Genomic DNA, 22712 nt, shown 5'->3' on the forward strand with positions numbered 1-22712 from the left:
TATATTCTAATGGCTATAAACTCCCTACTGCTGTATATTCTAATGGCTATAAACTCCCCTTCCTACTGCTGTATATTCTAATGGCTATAAACTCCCTACTGCTGTATATTCTAGTGGCTATAAACTCCCTACTGCTGTATATTCTAATGGCTATAAACTCCCTACTGCTGTATATTCTAATGGCTATAAACTCCCTACTGCTGTATATTCTAATGGCTATAAACTCCCCTCTCCTACTGCTGTATATTCTAATGGCTATAAACTCCCTACTGCTGTATATTCTAATGACTATAAACTCCCCTTCCTACTGCTGTATATTCTAATGGCTATAAACTCCCCTTCCTACTGCTGCATATTCTAATGGCTATAAACTCCCTACTGCTGTATATTCTCATGGCTATAAACTCCCTTTCCTACTGCTGTATATTCTAATGGCTATAAACTCCCCTTCCTACTGCTGTATATTCTAATGGCTATAAACTTCCCTCTCCTACTGCTGTATATTCGAATGGCTATAAACTCCCTACTGCTGTATATTCTAATGGCTATCAACTCCCCTACCTACTGCTGTATATTCTAATGGCTATACGTTCCCTACTGCTCTATATTCTAATGGCTATAAACTCCCCTTCCCACTGCTGTATATTCTAATGGCTATAAACTCCCCTTCCTACTGCTGTATATTCTAATGGCTATAAACTCCCTACTGCTGTATATTATAATGGCTATAAACTCCCCTTCCTACTGCTGTATATTCTAATGGCTATAAACTCCCCTTCCTACTGCTTTATATTCTAATGGCTATAAACTCCCTACTGCTGTATATTCTAATGGCTATAAACTCCCTACTGCTGTATATTCTAATGGCTATAAACTCCCCTTCCTACTGCTGTATATTCTAATGGCTATAAACTCCCTACTGCTGTATATTCTAGTGGCTATAAACTCCCCTTCCTACTGCTGTATATTCTAATGGCTATAAACTCCCTACTGCTGTATATTCTAATGGCAATAAACTCCCCTTCCTACTGCTGTATATTCTAATGGCTATAAACTCCCCTTCCTACTGCTGTATATTCTAATGGCTATAAACTCCCCTTCCTACTGCTGTATATTCTAATGGCTATAAACTCCCCTTCCTACTGCTGTATATTCTAATGACTATGAACTCCCTACTGCTGTATATTCTAATGGCTGTAATCTCCCCTTCCTACTGCTGTATATTCTAATGGCTATAAACTCCCCTTCCTAATGCTGTATATTCTAATGGCTGTATATATATATATTACGTGGGTAAGTGAGAGAGGTTGATACTTTCTAATAATAACTACAGTTACACATGTTTACCCCTATTGAGTATTGTTCAAGGTGAAGCTGCTCTATTCTGCTTCCTGGGGAACATTTTACTGGGGCCAGGGTTTTTTTTTCAACGACATATGCAAATAGAGACTTTATTCCTAGTATAGAAAGCAACGTTTCTGAACTTATCTAAAAATGTGGACGCACACTTTTCATATTAGGAGATACATATTTACAGAACTGATGAAGAGTATTTAGTGAAGTCTCAAAACATAGTAGGTGAAAGATTTGTGATAAAGAAGACAACAGGCAGGGATGTTGCTATTCTTCTTAAAAGGCCATCAGTTTCATTTCCTGAAACACAGTCACATGATAAAGAGGTGTGGTTGAGTTTTCATATAGTCTGTGGACACTGGTGCAAGTTGGTGCCGATATCACGATGACAAAATGTAAGTAACCTTAGCTATTGTTTACATTTCTAACGCTAACATAATATCATACTTTTCACATCTTAGACTATCAAAGTTTCCGTTAGACGTCAGAGTTTCAATTCCTGAAACACAGTCACCTGACCAGCAGATGTGGTTGGGTTTATTATCACAATGACCAAGTAGAAGGAACATTTAACTATCATTTACATTGCTAATGCTTAATAGGATATCATTGTTAGATATCTTGTTAGATTATCCTGCCATCTATCACTGTATGAACATTGCTGAGTCGTAATATTGAGGTCACTTAGAAATGTCCTTGTTTTTGAAATAAAAGCAATTTTTTTGTCCATTACATCAAATTGATGTTATATACAGAAATACAGTGTAGACATTGTTAAAGTTGTAAATGACTATAGTAGCTGAAAACGGCAGATTTTTTTATGAAAATCTACATAGGCATACAGAGGCCCATTATCAGCAACCATCACTCCTGTGTTCCAATGGCACGTTATATTAGCTAATCCATGTTTATAATTTTAAAAGGCTAATAGATCATTAGAAAACCATTTTGCAATTATGTTCTCACAGCTTAAAACTGTTGTGTTGATTAAAGAAACAATAAAACTGTCCTTCTTTAGACCAGTTGGAGCATCAGCATTTGTGGGTTCGATTACGGGCTCAAAATGGCCAGAAACAACGTCAACAGTGAAGAGGCGACTCCGGGATGCTGGTCTTCTAGATAGTTGCAATAAAAAGCCATATGTCAGACTGGCCAATAAAAAGAAAAGATTAAGATGTGCAAAATAACACTGGACAGGGGAGCTCTGCCTAGAAGGCCAGCATCCCGGAGTCGACTCTTCACTGTTCACGTTGAGACTGGTGTTTTGCGGGGTGCTATTTAATAAAGCTGCCAGTTGAGGACTTGTGAGGCCTCTGTACGCCTATGTAGATATTTCATTCGAAATCTGCTGTTTCTAGCTACAATAGTCATTTACAACATTAACAATGTCTATACTGTATTTCTGATCAATTTGATGTTATTTTAATGGACAAAAAATGTCCATAAGTGACCCCAAACTTTTGAACGGTAGTGTATGTGTGTGTATATATATATATATATATATGTATGTGTATTAAGTGAGAATTAAGAATTAAGTGAGAAGTAGGCATTGGTCTGAAGCCGAAAAATAAAGGAAATTCACATGAGCACCCATGCTCTACAAAGGTTTTCCAGCACACGACTTTGACCTAATGCAGTAGCTATGTCTATTCAATGCTGGCTTGACCAATCGGAATCCATGCTTCAAGATTGTTTTGAGCACGGTGACTTGGATATGTTCCAGGTAGCCTCTGAGAATAGCATCAACGTATACACTGACACGTTGACTGAGTTAATCAGGAAGTGTATAGCGGATGTTGTTCCCACTGTGACTATTAAAACCTACCCAAATCAGAAACCATGGATAGATGGCAGCGTTCGCGGAAAACTGAAAGCACGAACCACCGCATTTAACCATGGCAAAGTGACTAGGAATATGGTTGAATACAAACAGTGTAGTTATTCCCTCCGTAAGGCAATCAAACAGGCAAAACCTGCTATCTTTGAGGATAACACAGTGCCATAAACGCAGCCCGCTCCAAAGGACTGTGGGCTCTCGTTGTCCGTGGCTGATGTGAGTAAGACATTTAAACGTGTTAAGCCTCGCAAGGCTGCCAGCCCAGACGGCATCCCTAGCCACGTCCTCAGAGCATGCGCAAACCAGCTGGCTGCTCCCTATCCCAGTCTGCTGTCCCCACTTGCTTCAAGATGTCCACCATTGTTCCTGTACCCAAGTAAGCAAAGGTAACTGAACTAAATGACTATCATCCCGTAGCACTCACTTCTGTCATCATGAAGTGCTTTGAGAGGCTAGTCAAGGATCATATCACCTCTACCTTACCTGACACCCTAGACCCACTTCAATTTGCACAACGCCCCCAAAAATCGACAGACGATCCAATTGCCATGGCACTGCACACTGCCCTATCCCATCTGGACAAGAGGAATACCTATGAAAGAATGCTGTTCATTGACTATATGTCAGTCTTCAACGCTGTAGTACCTTCCAATATCATCATTAAAATCGGGGCCCCGGGTCTGAACCCTGCCCTGTGCAACTGGGTCCTGGACTTCCTGACTGGCCGCCCGCAGGTGGTGAGGGTAGCAAACAACACCTCCACTTCGCTGATCCTCAACACAAGGTCCCACAAGGGTGCGTGCTCAGCCCCCTCCAGTACTCCCTGTTCAACCATGACTGCATGGCCACGCATACCTCCAACTCAATCATCAAGTTTGCTGATGGCACAACAGTTGTTAATCTATCCTAATAAACCGCATGCTTTCCCAACGAGTCATAGTGGAAGGACCACACAACATGTCATCACGTGACTCCAAGTTTACTTCGATATTATGGTTATTATTTCAATATTTGCGAATTAAAAGCATTTCCACCAACATTTCTCGCAATTATTTTTACTGGCACGAAAAGACAGACCATTCTTGATACACATGGGAAACTGTTGAGCGTGAAACAGCCAACAGCGTTGCAGTTCTTGTCACAAATGGCACACATACATAATCCATGTCTCAATTATCCCAAAGCTTAAAAATCATTCTATAACCTTCTATCCCCTTCATCTACACTCATTTCAAGTGGATTTAACAAATTACATCAATAAGGGATCCTAGCTTTTACCTGGATTCACCTGGTCAGCCTATGTCATGGAAAGAGCAGGTGTTCTTAATGTTTTGAACGCTCAGTGTGTATGTATGAGTATGTGTATATATATATATATATATATATATATATATATATATATATATATACACACACACACACACACACACACACACACACACACAGTGGGGCAAAAAAAGTATTTAGTCAGCCACCAATTGTGCAAGTTCTCCCACTTAAAAAGATGAGAGAGGCCTGTAATTTTCATCATAGGTACACTTCAACTATGACAGACAAAATGAGAGAAAAAAATCCAGAAAATCACATTGTAGGATTTTTAATGAATTTATTTGCAAATTATGGTGGAAAATAAGTATTTGGTCAATAACAAAAGTTTATCTCAATACTTTGTTATATACCCTTTGTTGGCAATGACAGAGGTCAAACGTTTTCTGTAAGTCTTCACAAGCTTTTCACACACTGTTGCTGGTATTTTGGCTCATTCCTCCATGCAGATCTCCTCTAGAGCAGTGATGTTTTGGGGCTGTTGCTGGGCAACACGGACTTTCAACTCCCTCCAAAGAGTATTCAGACCCTTGACTTTTTCCACATTTTATTCTAAAATATATTAAATCATTTTTTCCCCTCATCAATCTACACAAAATCCCATAATGACAAAGCGAAAACAGGGTTAAATTGATTTTGCATAATTACAACAAAAAAAGGAAATACCTTAAATAAGTATTCAGACCCTTTGCCATGAGACTCTAAATTGAGCTCAGCTGCATCCTGTTTCCATTGATCATCCTTGATATGTTTCTACAACTTGATTTTGGTATTTGGTATTTGGTATTTTATTAGGATCCCCATTAGCTGTTGCAAAATCAGTAGCTACTTTTCCTGGGGATCAACACAAAACATGAAACATAATACAGAATGACATATTACAGAACACTAAGACAACAACAGCTCAAGGACAGAACTACATACATTTTAAAAAAAGGTACACACAGCCTACATATCAATGCATAGACACAAACGATCTAGGTCAAATAGGGGAGAGGCATTGTGCCGCGAGGTGTTGCTTAATCTGTTTTTTGAAACCAGGTTTGCTGTTTATATGAGATGGTAGGAAGTTCCATGCAATAAGGGCTCTATATAATACTGTACGTTTTCTTGAATTTGTTCTGGATTTGGGGACTGTGAAAAGACCCCTGGTGGCATGTCTGGTGGGATAAGTGTGTGTGTCAGAGCTGTGTGTAAGTTGATTATGCAAACAATTTGAGATTTTCAACACATTCATGTTTCGTATAAAAAGAAGTGATGCAGTCAGTCTCTCCTCAACTCTTAGCCAAGAGAGACTGGCATGTGTAGTATTTATATCAGCCCTCTGATTACAATTAGAGCAAAACTTGCTGCTTTGTTCTGGGCCAGCTGCAGCTTAACTAGGTCTTTCCTTGCAGCACTGGACCACACGACTGGACAATAATCAAGATTAGACAAAACTAGAGCCTGCAGAACTTGCTTTTTGGAGTGTGGTGTCAAAAAAGCAGAGCATTTCTTTATTACGGCTAGACCTCTCCCCATCTTTGCAACCATTGAATCTATATGTTTTGACCATGACAGTTTACAATCTAAGGTAACACAAAGTAATTGAGTCTCCTCAACTTGTTCAACAGCCACACCATTCATTACCAGATTCAGCTGAGGTCTAGCACTTAACCTAATGGCTTGGTTTTTGCTCAGATTTGCACGGTCAACTGTGGGACCTTATATAGACAGGTGTGTGCCTTTCCAAATTATGTCCAATCAATTGAATTTACCACAGGTAAAACATGTCAAACATGTAAAGTGTGGTGTACAGCAGGGGAGCGCTCTAGGCCCTCTACTCTTTTCAATTTTTTACCAATGACCTGCCACTGGAATTAAACAAAGCATGTGTGTCCATGTATACTGATGATTCAACCATACACACATCAGCAACCACAGCTAATGAAGTCACTGAAACCCTTAACAAAGAGTTGCAGTCTGAAGGGCCTTGGTCAGGGAGGTGACCAAGAACCCGATGGTCACTCTGACAGAGCTCCAGAGTTCCTCTGTAGAGATGGGAGAACCCTCCAGAAGGACAACCATCTCTGCAGCACTCCACCAATCAGGCCTTTATGGTAGAGTGGCCAGACGGAAGCCCCTCATCAGTAAAAGGCACATGACAGCCTACTTGGAGTTTGCCAAAAGGCACCTAAAGGACTCTCAGACCATGAGAAACAAGATTCTCTGGTCTGATGAAACCAAGATGGAATTCTTTGGCCTGAATGCCAAGCATCACATCTGGAGGAATCCTGGCACCATCCATCCGGTGAAGCATGGTGGTGGCAGCATGATGTGGGAATGTTTTTCAGCGGCAGGGACTGGGAGACTAGTCAGGATTGAGGGACAGATGAATGGACCAAAGTACAAAGAGATCCTTGATGAAAATCTGTTCCAGAGCACTCAGGAATTCAGACTGGGGAAAAGGTTCACCTTCCAACAGGACAATGACCCAAAGCACACAGCCAAGACAATGCAGGAGTGACTTTGGGACAAGTTTCTGAATATCTTTGAGTGGCCCAGCCAGAGCCCGGACTAGAACCCGATCGAACATCTCTGGAGATACCTGAAAATAGTTGAGCCGCCACACTCCCCATCCAACGTGACAGAACTTGAGAGGATCTGCAAAGAAGAGAAAAATGGGAGAAACTCCTCCAGTACAAGTGTGCCATGCGTGTAGCATCATACCCCAAAATAATCAAGGTTGTAATCGCTGCCAACGGTGCTACAACAAAGGACTGAGTAAAGGGTCTGATTACTTATGTAAATGTGATATTTCAATTTTTTTCATTTTTTATAAATTTGCAAAAATGTCTAAACTGTTTTTACTTTGTCATTGTGGGGTATTGTGTGTAGATTCATGGGGGAAAAAACATTTCATTAATTTTAGAACAAGGCTGTAACGTAACAAAATGTGGAAAAAGTCAAGGCATCTGAATACTTCTGAATGCGCTGTACATTATTTTAATAGCAGAACACTGTAAAGTCCTTTATTCCTCTGAAGAGTATGAATTAGGCTGTTTGAGATTATTTGAATCCTAAGAAACCTGCATACACATCGTTTGAAGTACAACAGACCAACATTTCTACTGTAGTAGTTCAAAGCAGTATTCTGGAAAACCTTGGACGAGCATGGGTGAGGTAGGCATGGTGATGCCCATGTGAATTTTTTTATATTTTTTACTACGGACCAAAGCCTACTTCTCACTTAAAACATGTTTTTTTGTTTTTAATTTCAATGGTTTATTCACTGGAAGGTGATTATACAAAATTATATAACATTTCCACATGCAAAAGGTGTCTTTCAAAAATGTAATTTGCGTTTCAAATTGTGTTCATTTATTGTCCAGGGCATGGTTTCCCAAAAGCATCTTGCTAAGTTCATCGCTAGAACCTTCGTAGTCTCATCGTAAAATCTCAGACCTGTTTCCCAACACTTGTTATTTACAGACTTTCTCAAACCTCTAGTAGAACAGCTAACTGGGTTGTTAGATGCTTTTTTTTGCCCTTCAGCATCACTTTATAAGCAGAAGTTCTCCACCAAACATAGAATCAAGACATTTATCTGTCTCTACGGCCGCCGATAACTTCAGAACAAAGTTGACTACAGTACAACGTTACCAATGTCTTTGCAATTGTTATGAACAAGAATAGGGTTAAGCAAGGCTTATATGACTGTACCTGACTTAACATTTTAACAGAGGTAATAATAGAGATGTCATCCCACAGATCTACTGTACCTGTAGAAGCAGATGTTTGAAGAATGAATATCGTCCCAGGTCAAATCCAGTTCCAATTACAATTACCAACGGTGTCTGTGGTTCCAAGGAAAACGGATCCAATTATAAAATGCATTATTGACAGAAAGTTGGAGAAACTAAAGAAATTGATTAGAGGCGGCAAGGACTTGAATGGACTGTACCCTTGTGCTGAGTGGAAGGATGATGTTACCCCTTTAATTGCTGCTGTTGCATTTACAAATGACAATATTTGTACATTTCTTCTGAAAGAAGGTGCTGACCCCAACATCCAATCAGCAAATGGTTGGGTTCCTTTGCATTATGCCGCAATGTCAAAAGCTCCTGTCAGTTTAGTGAGTAGATTAATCGCAGCAAAAGCAGATCCAGAAGGGGCACCAATCCAGATGTTTACTCCACTTCAATTGGCGGCTAACAATGACAGAGAAGACATTGTGAAGGAGTTGATGATGTCTGGAGCATTTGCTGAAAGAAATCTCAAAGCATATCCCGCTACTGACCAAAAGATAGCAAGCATGATTCAGAAATTCTCGTCAGAGAGTGAGAATTTTGTAAAATTGAAGATTTTTTATGATTTTTCTTGTGCAATAGGACTCAAATCAGTGGAGGATGTTTTCAATGAATATGGCAAACACATGCTGGTGGTGAACCCTGTGAATCATCTCACACTATATGACATGTCTTTTAACGCCTTTGGACAAAATGCGGATCAGTATCGTCAAGCATCCATAAAGTGGCTGAGAGAATCTCAGAAAATTGATCTCTACATTGAGGAGGCAACCAATCGTTTGCCTAAAATTCCCAAACATTTACAAGATATGATAGTGAATTGCTTGACAGCTGTTTTTAACATTATGAAAGAAATATCTCTTGGACTGTCACTGGTAGTAATACCCACTCTTCTGAAATACCTGACACATGAATCCAAAAGTACCCCTCAAGGACTAAATCGCAACATTTCAGTTGTCAGACTACTGTATGTGATTACTCAGAAAGCTCCAAATCACAAACATGGCTGGACCCTCCCTTTTGTTGAGGAGTTATGCAAGAGGATCATCTCATTCACTGATCAAGCATATCTTGCCAATCCTCAGACCTCCAGCTTAGGTGTCTTTACATTTGGTTTGCTTGCAGATCTGTACACCTTCGATTGTGTACCTGCGATTATCACATCGCGAGGGATAACCTCTGTGCCGGAGAAAATACTTGTTACTGCTGAAATGGAGATGGATGAGGACCTGAAAGAAAAGCTAAGGAAATTAGATATGTCCCTACGAAGTCCAGTCCCACCAACGGATACAACTGAACAATTGCAGGGAATGAATCTGTCAAAGAAGAAAAAGAAGAAGAAGAAGAAGACAATTCAGGAAGAGTTGTCGGTAGAGAAAAGTACACCTGACATGACTGAGGAGCCAGATCTTGATGCTTCATCAATTCCAGTTGAAGAATCTGGTGTACATGGTGAACATTCCAGTGTTAAACCATTTCCCTCCACCACCGACGAATTGAAACCCCGGAAATGGCACAAAGTTAGTGAGCGGTGGAGGCCTCAGTTGGAGGAACTCAGCAACATAGGCAAGGTTTACAGATTGGGCAATCTCAATCTTGTCGTCCATCCGGATTTCCAAATAGCCAAAGGAAGTGATGGAACTGAAGTCTTTCTGGGCTTGAAGGATGATGGTACTGAGGTAGCCGTGAAGAGAATGCTCAAGTCAAACTATCAAGATCTGAAGAGAGAAGAGGGTTTTTTAAGACTACCTCAGCTGGATAGTCCCTGCATTGTGAGATATGTGGACTTTGCAGAGGACGAGCACTTCGGTTACCTTGTTCTTCAGCTCTGTGAATACACCCTAGATGAATACATCAAAGACCACCTACCAGAGGACAAAACCCCTGTCCTGAAGAAAATAGTGCGCGAGGTGCTCTGCAGTCTAAGCGTTCTGCATAGTCTAAACACAAAAATTCTGCACCGGGATATCAAACCCCAGAATGTTTTAATAGGTAAGACCAGACCATGTAGTAATTCAACAAGAATGTGGGCTAAATAAATATTATTTTGATGTTTTATTTATTAACCTACATTTCAATGCTACACTTTATATGATCTTCTCTTCAGATGTTACAGGCAGAGCGAGATTAGCCGATTTCGGTATAAGTCGACAATTGAACATGGGACAAACAACTCTACATACAATCAGTGCAGGAACAAAATGTTGGAAGGCCAGAGAAACTTTAGATGAAGACAGTCGGATCGGATATAAGAGGAGCACCGATATGCAGGTTAGTTTTCAACTTTAAATAAGTCACTATACTTTGATTACCAGATCTATTTGCCAAATTGATAGAATGCATACTAAACTATGTTGTGAAGGAGAAATCCAGTGGTTCCCAGAGTAGCCCTCTACAAGATCGACACCAGACACTTCATCAACCATCTCTCTGACCACCACTTTCTGATCAAGCCATGAACGGTCCCTCTATCTTTGGAGGATGCATGCGCTCAAAGACTCGGCCTCTATTGGTTGACCTAGCTGACTATAGCTAGACTACTCTTGATGATGTATTGGTTGACCTAGCTAACTGTAGCTAGGCTACTCATGATGATGTATTGGTTGACCTAGCTAACTACAGCTAGGCTACTCTTGATGATGTATTGGTTGACCTAGCTAACTATAGCTAGGCTACTCTTGATGATGTATTGGTTGACCTAGCTAACTACAGTTAGGCTACTCTTGATGATGTATTGGTTGACCTAGCTAACTGTAGCTAGGCTACTCTTGATGATGTATTGGTTGACCTAGCTAACTACAGTTAGGCTACTCATGATGATGTATTGGTTGTTTGTTTTTTGCTATTGAAGCATTTTGATATTGTTATGAAAAGCGCTATAGAAATGTAATACATTATAAATTATTATTATATACTTTTCAGGTGGCCGGGATGTTAATGTATTACATCATCTCTGGTGGACATCATCCATTTGGCATAGGCATTTATTGTGAAGTTAACATTTTTCAAGGGAAGTACACACTGGAACATGTTGAGGATGAAGTGGCCAAGGACCTCATTGAGTGGATGATCAATAAAGACCCAGAGAAGAGACCTACAGTGGAGGACACACTGGCCCACCCATACTTCTGGCCAGAGGAGAGGTGAGAAGCAGTGCTAACACTTGTCAATCAGAAGGTTAGTTAAGATTAATGATTTACTTATAGCCATCACTATTTCCACTGGGCATTTCCCTTTTTTAATGGGTTCAGATTCTAACGACGATTTATCTCAATGCAAATGTGATCACCGTTTGACACTGACCCAGTTGAATGCATTTAAAGGTACACTGTTGTTTTTCAGGAGAGTGGAGTACTTACGAAAAATTGGTAACGAGAAGGAAGCAGAGAACTGTCGCAAAGCAGAACCAAGCCTCCTTCATGCTTTGGACCAGTGTGCTGAGGCGAGGTCGTTCACAAAGTGGAAGTCCAAGGTGAGTAAGACGCCATTTTATCAATTTTATTTACATGTACATTCGTCCTAGTGCAGTGTCTAGTCTAGTAGTAGTCACACTTACTGTTATTTATTTGTGTACACAGATGCCGCCTGAGTTGATGAAGAAGTTGGATGGTAAAAAGAAGGCCTACCCAGACAACACATTGGGTTTGTTGCGCTTCATACGCAACCTCCATGAGCACTAGTAAGACATATTAATAGTTTTGTCTAAAAACATGTACATGAACTGTATTTACTCTCTTACCATTGAAGGTGGTTGAATATTTTGTCTCTCTCTCTCTCTCTCTGAAGCACTGAGGATGCAGATTCTGTTGACATATTGACAATGTTCCCTGATCTCTTTGGATGCGTCTACAAGTTTGCGAAGAAAATGGAGTGGAATTCAAGAAGTAGTCTGAAGAAATAGTTTCACAGAGAAGATGTAAGATAATGATTCTGATGATTGGAAGATTAACACTGACTAACTTCTGAAATCTTGGCTTGACTTTTCTGTTGCCATTAAATGAGTCACTAGTGTAAGTGTTAGATGAATGTTCTTTAGAGGAAATCAAGAGGCTATGCAGCACTTTGCCTCTGTTTGCCTACTTGGTGTTTTGGCCATTTTCTTACATCATTATAACAGTACTTATCTCATAAGCTAACATGAAATATATACAATATTTTTCATTAGAATATGAAATGTAACGATACTTCGTAATATTAATCAATTTGCCTCAGTTTATTCATGGTTTGTTTACTGTATGTATAATAGCAATGCCACATACTGTACATACATACACCTTCTCTGTTGAAAAGTATTGAAACGAGCTGAATCTATTAATAAAGTGTACCATCTGAATAGTATAGCCTACAGTGCATGCCTCTTTCTTCACTCTACAACAACCGGCTTAGTTCATGGAAACCCCAAAACATCAAAGATATAGAACATATACGGTTGAAGTTGGAAGTTTACATACACCTTAGTCAAATACATTTAAACTCTGTTTTTTGTGTGTGTTTTTTTACAATTTCTGACATTTAATCCTAGTAAAAATCCCCTGTCTTAGGTCAGTTAGGATCACCACTTTATTTTAAGAATGTGAAATGTCTGAATAATAGTAGAGAGAATGATTTATTTCAGCTTTAATTTCTTTCATCACATTCCCAGTGGGTCAGAAGTTTACATACACTCAAATAGTATTTGGTAGCATTGCCTTTAAATTGTTTAACTTTGGTCAAACATTTCGGGTAACCTTCCACACGCATCCCACAATAAGTTGGTTGAATTTTGGCCCATTCCTCCTGACAGAGCTGGTGTAATTAAGTCAGGTTTGTAGGCCTCCTTGCCAGCACATGCTTTTTCAGTTCTGCCCACACATCTTCTATAGGATTGAGGGCTTTGTGATGGCCACTCCAATACCTTGACTTTGTTGTTCTTAAGCAATTTTGCCACAACTTTAGAAGTGTGCTTGGGGTCATTGTCCATTTGGAAGACCCATTTTCAACCAATCTTTAACTTCCTGACTGATTTCTTGAGATGTTGCTTCAATATATCCACATAATTTTCCTTCTTTATGATGCCATTTATTTTGTGAAGTGCACCAGTCCCTCCTGCAGCAACGCACCCCCACAACATGATGCTGCCACCCCCAAAACATGATGCTGCCACCCCCGTGCTTCACGGTTGGGATAGTGTTCTTCGGCTTGCAAACCTCCCCCTTTTTCCTCCAAACATAACGATGGTCATTTTGGCCAAACCGTTCTATTTTTGTTTAATCAGACCAGAGAACATTTCTCCAAAAAGTACGATCTTTGTCCCCATGTGCAGTTGCAAACCATATTCTTGCTTTTTTTATAGTGGTTTTGGAGCAGTGGCTTCTTCCTTGCTGAGCGGCCTTTCAAGTTATGTCGATATAGGACTCGTTTTACTGGATATATATATAGATACTTTTGTACCCATTTCCTCCAGCATCTTCACAAGGTCCTTCGCTGTTGTTCTGGGATTGATTTGCACTATTCGCACCAAAGTACATTCACCTCTAGGAGACAGAACGCGTCTCCAACCTGAGCGGTATGACGGCTGCGTTTATGGTGTTTATACTTGCGTACTATTGTTTGTATAGACAAACGTGGTACCTTCAGGCGTTTGGAAATTGCTCCCAAGGATGAACCAGACTTGTGGAGGTCTACAGTTATTTTTCTGAGGTCTTAGCTGATGTCTTTTGATTTTCCCATGATGTCAAGACAAGAGGCAGTGAGTTTGAAGGTAGGCCTCGAAACACATTCACAGGACCTCAAATTGACTCAAATGTCAATTAGCCTATCAGAGACTTCTAAAGCCATGACATAATTTTTTGGAATTTTTCATGCTGTGTATGTAAACTTCTGACCCACTGGAATTGTGATACAGTGAATTTGTTAAGGTTTTCTTGTGTCGAAGGAGAGGAGGACCAAAATGCAGCGTGGTTATCTCAATACATCTTTAATAAAGATAATAACGAACAATACAAAACAATAAGCGTAACGTGAAAAACCTAACCAGCCTTATCTGGTGCAAACAGAGACAGGAACAATCACCCACGAAACACTCAAAGAATATGGCTGCCTAAATATGGTTCCCAATCAGAGACGACGATAAACACCTGCCTCTGATTGAGAACCACTCTAGGCAACCATAGACTTACCTAGACAACTCTACTATACCACAATCCCATAACCTACAAAAACCCCAAGACAAAACACACCACATAAATAACCCATGACACACCCTGGCCTGACCAAAATAATAAAGAAAACACAAAATACTAAGACCAGGGCGTGACAGAATTATAGGTGAAATAATGTGTCTGTAAACAATTGTTGGAAAAATGACTTGTCATGCACAAAGTACATGTCCTAACCGACTTGCCAAAACTATAGTTTGTTAACAAGAAATTTGTGGAGTGGTTGAAAAGCAAGTTTTAATGACTCCAACCTAAGCTTATGTGAACTTCCGACTTCAACTGTACCTGAACATCAACAGGTCCATGTTTGTCCTCGTCTGAAATGTTGTCATCAGTTCACAGCAACGCACTGATTTTAACACAGCACAGTGACAACCAACTCCCGTGGAAAGCAGCCCTGCCATCCCATACACAAAGCTATAGGACGTTTCTCAGATTCAGATCCACTAGCAACTAAGCTACTAAACAGTAACTGTTTGAAAATAATATCCAATCTTTATTCTTATGGAGTGCTAATGACATACTTTCCTCTTTGTTAATTGCCTTTTCTAATGGTCTTTATTAGGCCTGTGTTCCCTTAGACTGAGTACTCATGCTACTCAAGTAAATAAAATATTGTAAAAGCCAGCTGGTTAGCCACAAGCTAATAGCTAACCACTGCTAATAGCAATGCAACAAACATTCCATGTCGATGGACTAAACTGTGCTTCCAGCAGTACATTATGAGCACTGAGCTGATCTAACGCTCACCCAAGTCAATTTACATTCGCATTACCCTCAGGCCTCTGTGGAATCATGTACCCGGTGCTGTCGTTAGCCTCGGGGCCTCACCTGTCACACTGTATCCAGACAGCGTCAAGAAGCCCGAGCAGCTCCAACTCTAGCCCCAGGCTGCTCCCCCGGCCTGTGCTGACAAGCTGCTTTCTCACCTCTCTGATGGCACATCAAGTAAGTCCTGTGGAAGGAATTGCATTATTATATTTGTGTGATTCCTGCTCACACCTTTTCCTGTGTGTTTGTGTGTGTGTGTGCGTGTGTGTGTTTGCACACTTGCATGTTTGTAATGTGTACAGAATGTACATGTGTGAATATGTATAGGCTATGTGTGGGTGTGTGTGTATGCGTTCACACATTTGTGTGTCAGTGTGCCTGTGTGTAGGCGTTAATACATGTGTGTGTGTGTGTGTGTGTGTGTGTGTGTGTGGTCTGAATTTCAGAGGGAGTGTGCCAGATAAAGCTGATGTAGAGCCACAGAGCTGAGACTGGGAGGTGAGACTGGAAGGTGAGCCACAGTGCAGAGCTGAGACTGGGAGATATTTACTGTTGCCAGGATCCAGAGACCTGCCTGCCTGCCTGCTTGCCTGGCTTGCTAAGACCAACAACTGGGTCTGACTGAATGCAGTCATCCTCTCTCTCTTATGGCTAATTACAGTGATACATCCTATTAGCTCTGTGGACACACAAACCCCCTAGAAATAGCATTTGACCTTGAGGGGACTAACGAAATGTTCCCAGTTGGTCAATTTTTTGTTTGTTTACTATTGTTGTGGGGACTTCTGGTCCCCACAAGTATAGTTAAACACACACACACACACAGACAGAGAGGAACCTTTATGGGGTGTGGGGAAGAAAGAGGACGTCAGTGTGTGGCATGAGAAGAGGCATATACTATGTTACACTTTACCATAAATGATGTGGTTCATTACTCCACCCTCTGGATCATGCAGGATAGACACAGTGAATAAGCTAATACTTAATCACTCCTATCAATGATATGGCGGTGATGCTATTCCATAGTAATAACAAAGATATGTATTTAATATGCAGGTTATAATGAGTTATAATTCCACAGTAACAATCAGGTTAAGTTAGTAATAGGATCCATCTTGTGTGTGTGTGTGTGTGTGTTCACATGTTGTGTCTGCTGCATTGCTCCCAGTAGGTTACAACCTGTTCTAGTCACTGGGCTGTATTTCAGGGCTCCGACTGGTGCTTCCACAGGGTGTGGATCCCTGATGAAGGGGAAATTTGTGCTTGGTAAGCATGGCAGAATTTACGACCCTGGTCTGAAGTGACAAGGGATATAAATAAGCACTCTGGAGGGACCGCTTCACATGGGGAATTATGGCCCTCCCAACATGACGGTTTGTGTGTGTGAGAGAAAAGTTTGTGTGCTTACCTTTCTATGTGCTACCATCCATGGACACCACAATGTTGTCTGACTCAGCCATTTTCCATTTGAGCAAACAGACATCCTTATTACAAGTTGGCCAGGTCTTCATTGGCTCCTGTCGACTTCTTAGCAATTACACTTAAATTATTATTATTTGTTTAACCAGGCAAGTCAGTTAAGAACAAATTATTATTTACAATTGGGCCAATTGTGTGCAAACTCCATTCCATCCATTACACTCCATTCCATCCCTTACACTCCATTCCATCCCTTACACTCCATTCCATCCCTTACACTCCGTTCCATCCCTTACACTCCATTCCATCCCTTACACTCCGTTCCATCCCTTACACTCCATTCCATCCCTTACACTCCATTACACTCCATTACACTCCATTCCATCCCTTACACTCCGTTCCATCTATTACACTCCATTCCATCCCTTACGCTCCATTCCATCCCTTACGCTCCATTCCATCCCTTACACTCCATTCCATCCCTTACACTCCATTCCATCCCTTACACTCCATTCCATCCCTTACACTCCATTCCATCTATTACACTCCATTCCATCCCTTACACTCCATTCCATCTATTACACTCCATCCCTTACACTCCATTCCATCCCTTACACTCCATTCCATCCATTACACTCCATTCCATCCCTTACACTCCATTCCATCCCTTACACTCCATTCCATCCCTTACACTCCATTCCATCCCTTACACTCCATTCCATCCCTTACACTCCATTACACTCCATTCCATCCCTTACACTCCATTCCATCCCTTACACTCCATTCCCTTACACTCCATTCCATCCCTTACACTCCGTTCCATCCCTTACACTCCATTCCATCCCTTACACTCCATTCCATCCCTTACACTCCATTCCATCCCTTACACTCCATTCCATCCCTTACACTCCATTCCATCCCTTACACTCCATTCCATCCCTTACACTCCATTCCATCTATTACACTCCATTCCATCCCTTACACTCCATTCCATCCCTTACACTCCATTCCATCCCTTACGCTCCATTCCATCCCTTACACTCTATTCCATCCCTTACACTCCATTCCATCCCTTACACTCCATTCCATCCCTTACACTCCATTCCATCCCTTACACTCCATTCCATCTATTACACTCCATTCCATCAATTACACGCCATTCCATCCCTTACACTCCATTCCATATATTACACTCCATTCCATCTATTACACTCCATTCCATCCATTACACTCCATTCCATCCCTTACACTCCATTCCATCCCTTACACTCCATTCCATCCTTTACACTCCATTCCATCCCTTACACTCCATTCCATCCCTTACACTCCATTCCATCCACTGTACTCCATTACAGACATTATTCTATCCTCCAATCAGCAGCCTCCACTGGTTGATTCCCATTGATGTGTTCCATAGGCTACATAAACCGTGTGTTAATGTTGACTTTTCTAGTTTACATAAACAGCTATGCAAGCACAATTCAGCTTCAGTTGTACAAGCTAAGTGGGTGCATGGTGTCAATTCAAATCAAAGTTGATTGGTTTTGCAGTACACAGTTTTGTAGATGTTATCTCAGGTGCAGCAAATTCTTATGTTTCTAGCTCCAACAGTGCAGTAATGTCTAGCAGTACAATAGCAATACACACACAGGAAAACATTTATTTTTAAATAACACGAAATTAAGACATGTCAGAATGAGCAATGTTAGAGTCTGTAATATATATACACTACCGTTCAAAAGTTTGGAGTCACTTAGAAATGTCCTTGTTTTTGAAAGAAAGGGAACAATTTGGTCCATTTAAAATAACATCAAATTGATCAGAAACACAGTGTAGACATTGTTAATGTTGTAAATGACTAATGTAGCTGGAAATGGCTGATTTTGAATGGAATATCTACATAGGCGTACAGATCCATTATCAGTAACCATCACTCCTGTGTTCCAATGGCACGTTGTGTTAGCTAATCCAAGTTTATCATTTTAAAAGGCTAATTGATCATTAGAAAACCCTTTTGCAATTATGTTAGCATAGCTGAAAACTATTGTTCTGATTAAAGAAGCAATTAAACTGGCCTTCTTTAGACTGGTTGAGAATCTGGAGTATCAGCATTTGTGGGTTCGATTACATGCTCAAAATGGCCAGAAACAAAGCACTTTCTTCTGAAACACCTCAGTCTATTCTTGTTCTGAGAAATGAAGACTATTCCATGCGAGAAATTGTCAAGAAAATTAAGATCTAGTACAACGCTGTGTACTACTCCCTTCACAGAACAGCGCAAACTGGCTCTTCACAGAACAGCGCAAATAAATAGTGGGAGGCCCCGGTGCACAACTGGCAGCTTCATTAAATAGTACCCGCAAAACACCAGTCTCAACGTCAACATTGAAGAGGCGACTCCGGAAAGTGACCCCAAACTTTTGAACGGTAGTGTAAATATATACTATACCAGTCAAAGGTTTGGACACCTCTACTCATCAAGGTTTGAATCCTAAGCAACCTGCATGCACATTGTTTGAAGTAGAATAAACCAACATAGCTATTGTAGTAGGTCAAAGCTGTGTGCTGTAAAACCTTGGTAGAGCATGGGTGCTCATGTGAATTTACTTTCTTTTTAGGTTTCAGACAAATGCCTACTTCTCACTTAAAACATATTTTTATATACAGACCAGTCTAAAGTTTGGACACACCTACTCATTCAAGGGTTTTTCAATATTTTTGACTATTTTCTACATTGTAGAATAATAGTGAAGACATCAAAACTATGAAATAACACATATGGAATCATGTAGTAACCCAAAAAGTTTTAAACAAATCAAATGTTAGACTCTTCAAAATTGCCACCCTTTGCCTTGATGACCGATTTGCATACTCTTGGCATTCTCTCAACCAGCTTCATGAGGTAGTCACCTGGAATTTCAATTAGCAGGTGTGCCATGTTAAAAGTGAGTTTGTGGAATTTCTTTCCTTCTTAATGCATTTGAGCCAATCAGTTGTGTTGTGACAAGGTAGGGGTGGTATACAGAAGATAGCCCAATTTGGTAAATTACCAAGTCCACATTATGATAAGAACAGCTCAAATAAGCAAAGAGATATGACAGTCCATCATTACTTTAAAATATGAAGGTCAGTCAATGCGGAAAATTTCAAGAACTTTTAAAGTTTCTTCAAATGCAGTCGCACAAACTATCAAGCGCTATGATGAAACTGGCTCTCATGAGGACCGCCACAGAAAAGGAAGGCAAAGAGTTACCTCTGCTGGAGAGGATAAGTTAATTAGAGTTAACTGCACCTCAGATTCCAGCCCAAATAAATGCTTCACAGAGTTCAAGTAACAGACACATCTCAACATTAACTGTTCAGAGGAGACTGTGTGAATCAGGCCTTCATGGTCAAATTGCTGCAAGGAAACCACTACTAAAGGACATAATAATAATTAGAGACTTGCTTGGGACAAGAAACACTAGCAATGGACATTAGACCGGTGGAAATCTGTCCTTTGGTCTTTGAGATTTTTGGTTCCAACCGCCGTGTCTTTCTGTGACACGGAGTAGGTGAACGGATGATCTCTGCATGTGTGGTTCCCACTGTGAAGCATGGAGGAGGAGATGTGATGGTGTGGTGGTGCTTTGCTAGTGACAATGTCAGTGATTTATTTAGAAATCAGGGCACACTTAACCAGCATGGCTACTGTATCACAGCATTCTGCAGTGATATGTCATTCCGTCTGGTTTGCACTTACTTGAACTTTCATTTTTTTTCCAACAGGACAATGACCCAAAACACACCTCCAGGCTGTGTAAGGGCTATTTGACCAAGGACAGTGATAGAGCGCTGCATCAGATGACCTGGTCTGATTAATAACATGATTCCATATGTGTTATTTCATAGTTTTGATGTCTTCACTATTATTCTACAATGTAGAAAATACAAAAAATAAAGAAAACCCTTGAATGAGTAGGTGTGACCAAACTGTTGACTGGTACTGTATATGTATATATATATATATATATATATATATTGAAAAGTGAAAGACTAAAGTTACATACATGGGATGCCTTAGTGAATTTCAGAATGTCTGGAATAGAAAAGGCAGAAACAAAACAATTCAATAAACATTCGCAGCCAGTCATCCAAAACATAGCCTTATGCAGTCGTTAAAATCATATATATATATATATATGATTTTGCACGTTTGCCCACTGACAAAGAAATGACCCGTCTATAATTTTAATGGTAGGTTTAATTGAACAGTGAGAGACAGAATAACAACAAAAAAATCCAGAAAAACGCATGTCAAAATTGTTATGAACTGATTTGCATTTTAATGAGGGAAATAAGTATTTGACCCCCTCTCAATCAGAAAGATTTCTGGCTCCCAGGTGTCTTTTATACAGGTAACGAGCTGAAATTAGGAGCACCCTCTTAAAGGGAATGCTCCTAATCTCAGTTTGTTACCTGTATAAAAGACACCTGTCCACAGAAGCAATCAATCAATCAGATTCCAAACTCTCCACCATGGCTAAGACCAAAGAGCTCTCCAAGGATGTCAGGAACAAGATTGTAGACCTACACAAAGCTGGAATGGGCTGCAAGACCAGCTTGGTGAGAAGGGGACAACAGTTGGTGCGATTATTCGCAAATGGAAGAAACACAAAAGAACTGTCAATCTCCCTCAGCCTGGGGCTCCATGCAAGATCTCACCTTGTGGAGTTGCAATGATCATGAGAACGGTGAGGAATCAGCCCAGAACTACACGGGAGGATCTTGTCAATGATCAAGACAGCTGGGACCATAGTCACCAAGAAAACAATTGGTAACACACTACGCCGTGAAGGACTGAAATCCTGCAGCGCCCGCAAGGTCCCCCCCTGCTCAAGAAAGCACATATACATGCCCGTCTGAAGTTTGCCAATGAACATCTGAATGATTCCGAGGACAACTGGGTGAAAGTGTTGTGCTCAGATGAGACCAAAATGGAGCTCTTTGGCATCAACTCAACTCAACGTGTTTGGAAGAGGAGGAAAAGTTAATGCGACTCCAAGAACCACATCCCCACCGTCAAACATGGAGGTGGAAACATTATGCTTTGGGGGTGATTTTCTGCTAAGGGGACAGGACAACTTCACCGCATCAAAGAGACGATGGACGGGGCCATGTACCGTCAAATCTTGGGTGAGAACCTCCTTCCCTCAGCCAGGGCATTGAAAATGGGTCGTGGATGGGTATTCCAGCATGACAATGACCCAAAAAACACGGCCAAGGCAACAAAGGAGTGGCTCAAGAAGAAGCACATTAAGGTCCTGGAGTGACCTAGCCAGTCTCCAGACCTTAATTCTATAGAAAATCTGTGGAGGGAGCTGAAGGTTCGAGTTGCCAAATGTCAGCCTCGAAACCTTAATGACTTGGAGAAGATCTGCAAAGAGGAGTGGGACAAAATCCCTCCTGAGATGTGTGCAAACCTGGTGGCCAACCACAACAAACGTCATGATTTGCAGAGGGGTCAAATACTTATTTCCCTCATTAAAATGCAAATCAATTTATAACATTTTTGTTGTTATTCTGTCCATCACTGTTAAAATAAACCTACAATTAAAAGTATAGACGGATCATTTCTTTGTCAGTGGGCAAACGTACAAAATCAGCAGGGGATCAAATACTTTTTTCCCTCACTGTATATGGAGAACCCTTCTTTGTCTAAACCCAGTCAGCATCATTCACACCCTCTTAAGCCTTATCCCCACCAATCTCTTTAAGCGATTCACATGTGAGGCCATGTGCTAAACAGAGTGAGTAGTTTAGTAAACATCCGCAGATTTCAAGACTAAAAGTGATAAAAGTAGTAGCTTACAATAAGGATAAACTCCACGTAAAAATAAACTTTATCTAGTCCTTGGTCTATATCCTAATCTGACTTAGATTTAGGTCATGTTGTTCTTCACATTACTGTCTCTGGTAAACACACACTGTTTGTCACATGCCCAGGATACAGAAGGTGTAAATGGTACAGTGAAACGGTTA

General features: G+C 40.6%; 1 protein-coding gene across 2 annotated transcripts; it reads left to right on the forward strand.

The window, feature by feature from the left end:
• The first annotated feature begins 1471 nt into the window (after positions 1-1471).
• LOC139396818 (uncharacterized) lies at positions 1472-12644 on the forward strand. 2 transcript variants are annotated; one of them, XM_071143736.1, is made up of 8 exons: positions 1472-1748; positions 8267-10296; positions 10412-10575; positions 10667-11020; positions 11066-11447; positions 11647-11776; positions 11883-11983; positions 12091-12644. In XM_071143736.1, exons 5-8 carry the CDS (start codon positions 11236-11238, stop codon positions 12203-12205), a joined length of 558 nt encoding a protein of 185 aa, XP_070999837.1. In that variant the 5' UTR covers positions 1472-1748; positions 8267-10296; positions 10412-10575; positions 10667-11020; positions 11066-11235; the 3' UTR covers positions 12206-12644. The 2 variants fall into 2 exon arrangements, with proteins under 2 accessions (XP_070999837.1, XP_070999835.1); XM_071143734.1 differs by lacking the exon at positions 10667-11020 and having other exon boundaries at positions 1682-1748; positions 11227-11447.
• The last annotated feature ends 10068 nt before the right edge of the window (positions 12645-22712 follow it).

This window comes from Oncorhynchus clarkii, unplaced genomic scaffold, assembly GCF_045791955.1.
Source record: "Oncorhynchus clarkii lewisi isolate Uvic-CL-2024 unplaced genomic scaffold, UVic_Ocla_1.0 unplaced_contig_3859_pilon_pilon, whole genome shotgun sequence".
Lineage (NCBI taxonomy): Eukaryota > Metazoa > Chordata > Actinopteri > Salmoniformes > Salmonidae > Oncorhynchus > Oncorhynchus clarkii.

What these genes read in the sequence shown, in the direction of transcription:
- LOC139396818 (XM_071143734.1), top strand. Translation starts at nt 8,301, where the DNA reads ATGAATATCGTCCCAGGTCAAATCCAGTTCCAATTACAATTACCAACG. An exon ending in ACCCCAGAATGTTTTAATAG is followed by an intron (nt 10,297 to 10,411) that starts GTAAGACCAGAC and finishes TCTTCTCTTCAG; the next exon opens with ATGTTACAGGCAGAGCGAGA. An exon ending in TACTTCTGGCCAGAGGAGAG is followed by an intron (nt 11,448 to 11,646) that starts GTGAGAAGCAGT and finishes GTTGTTTTTCAG; the next exon opens with GAGAGTGGAGTACTTACGAA.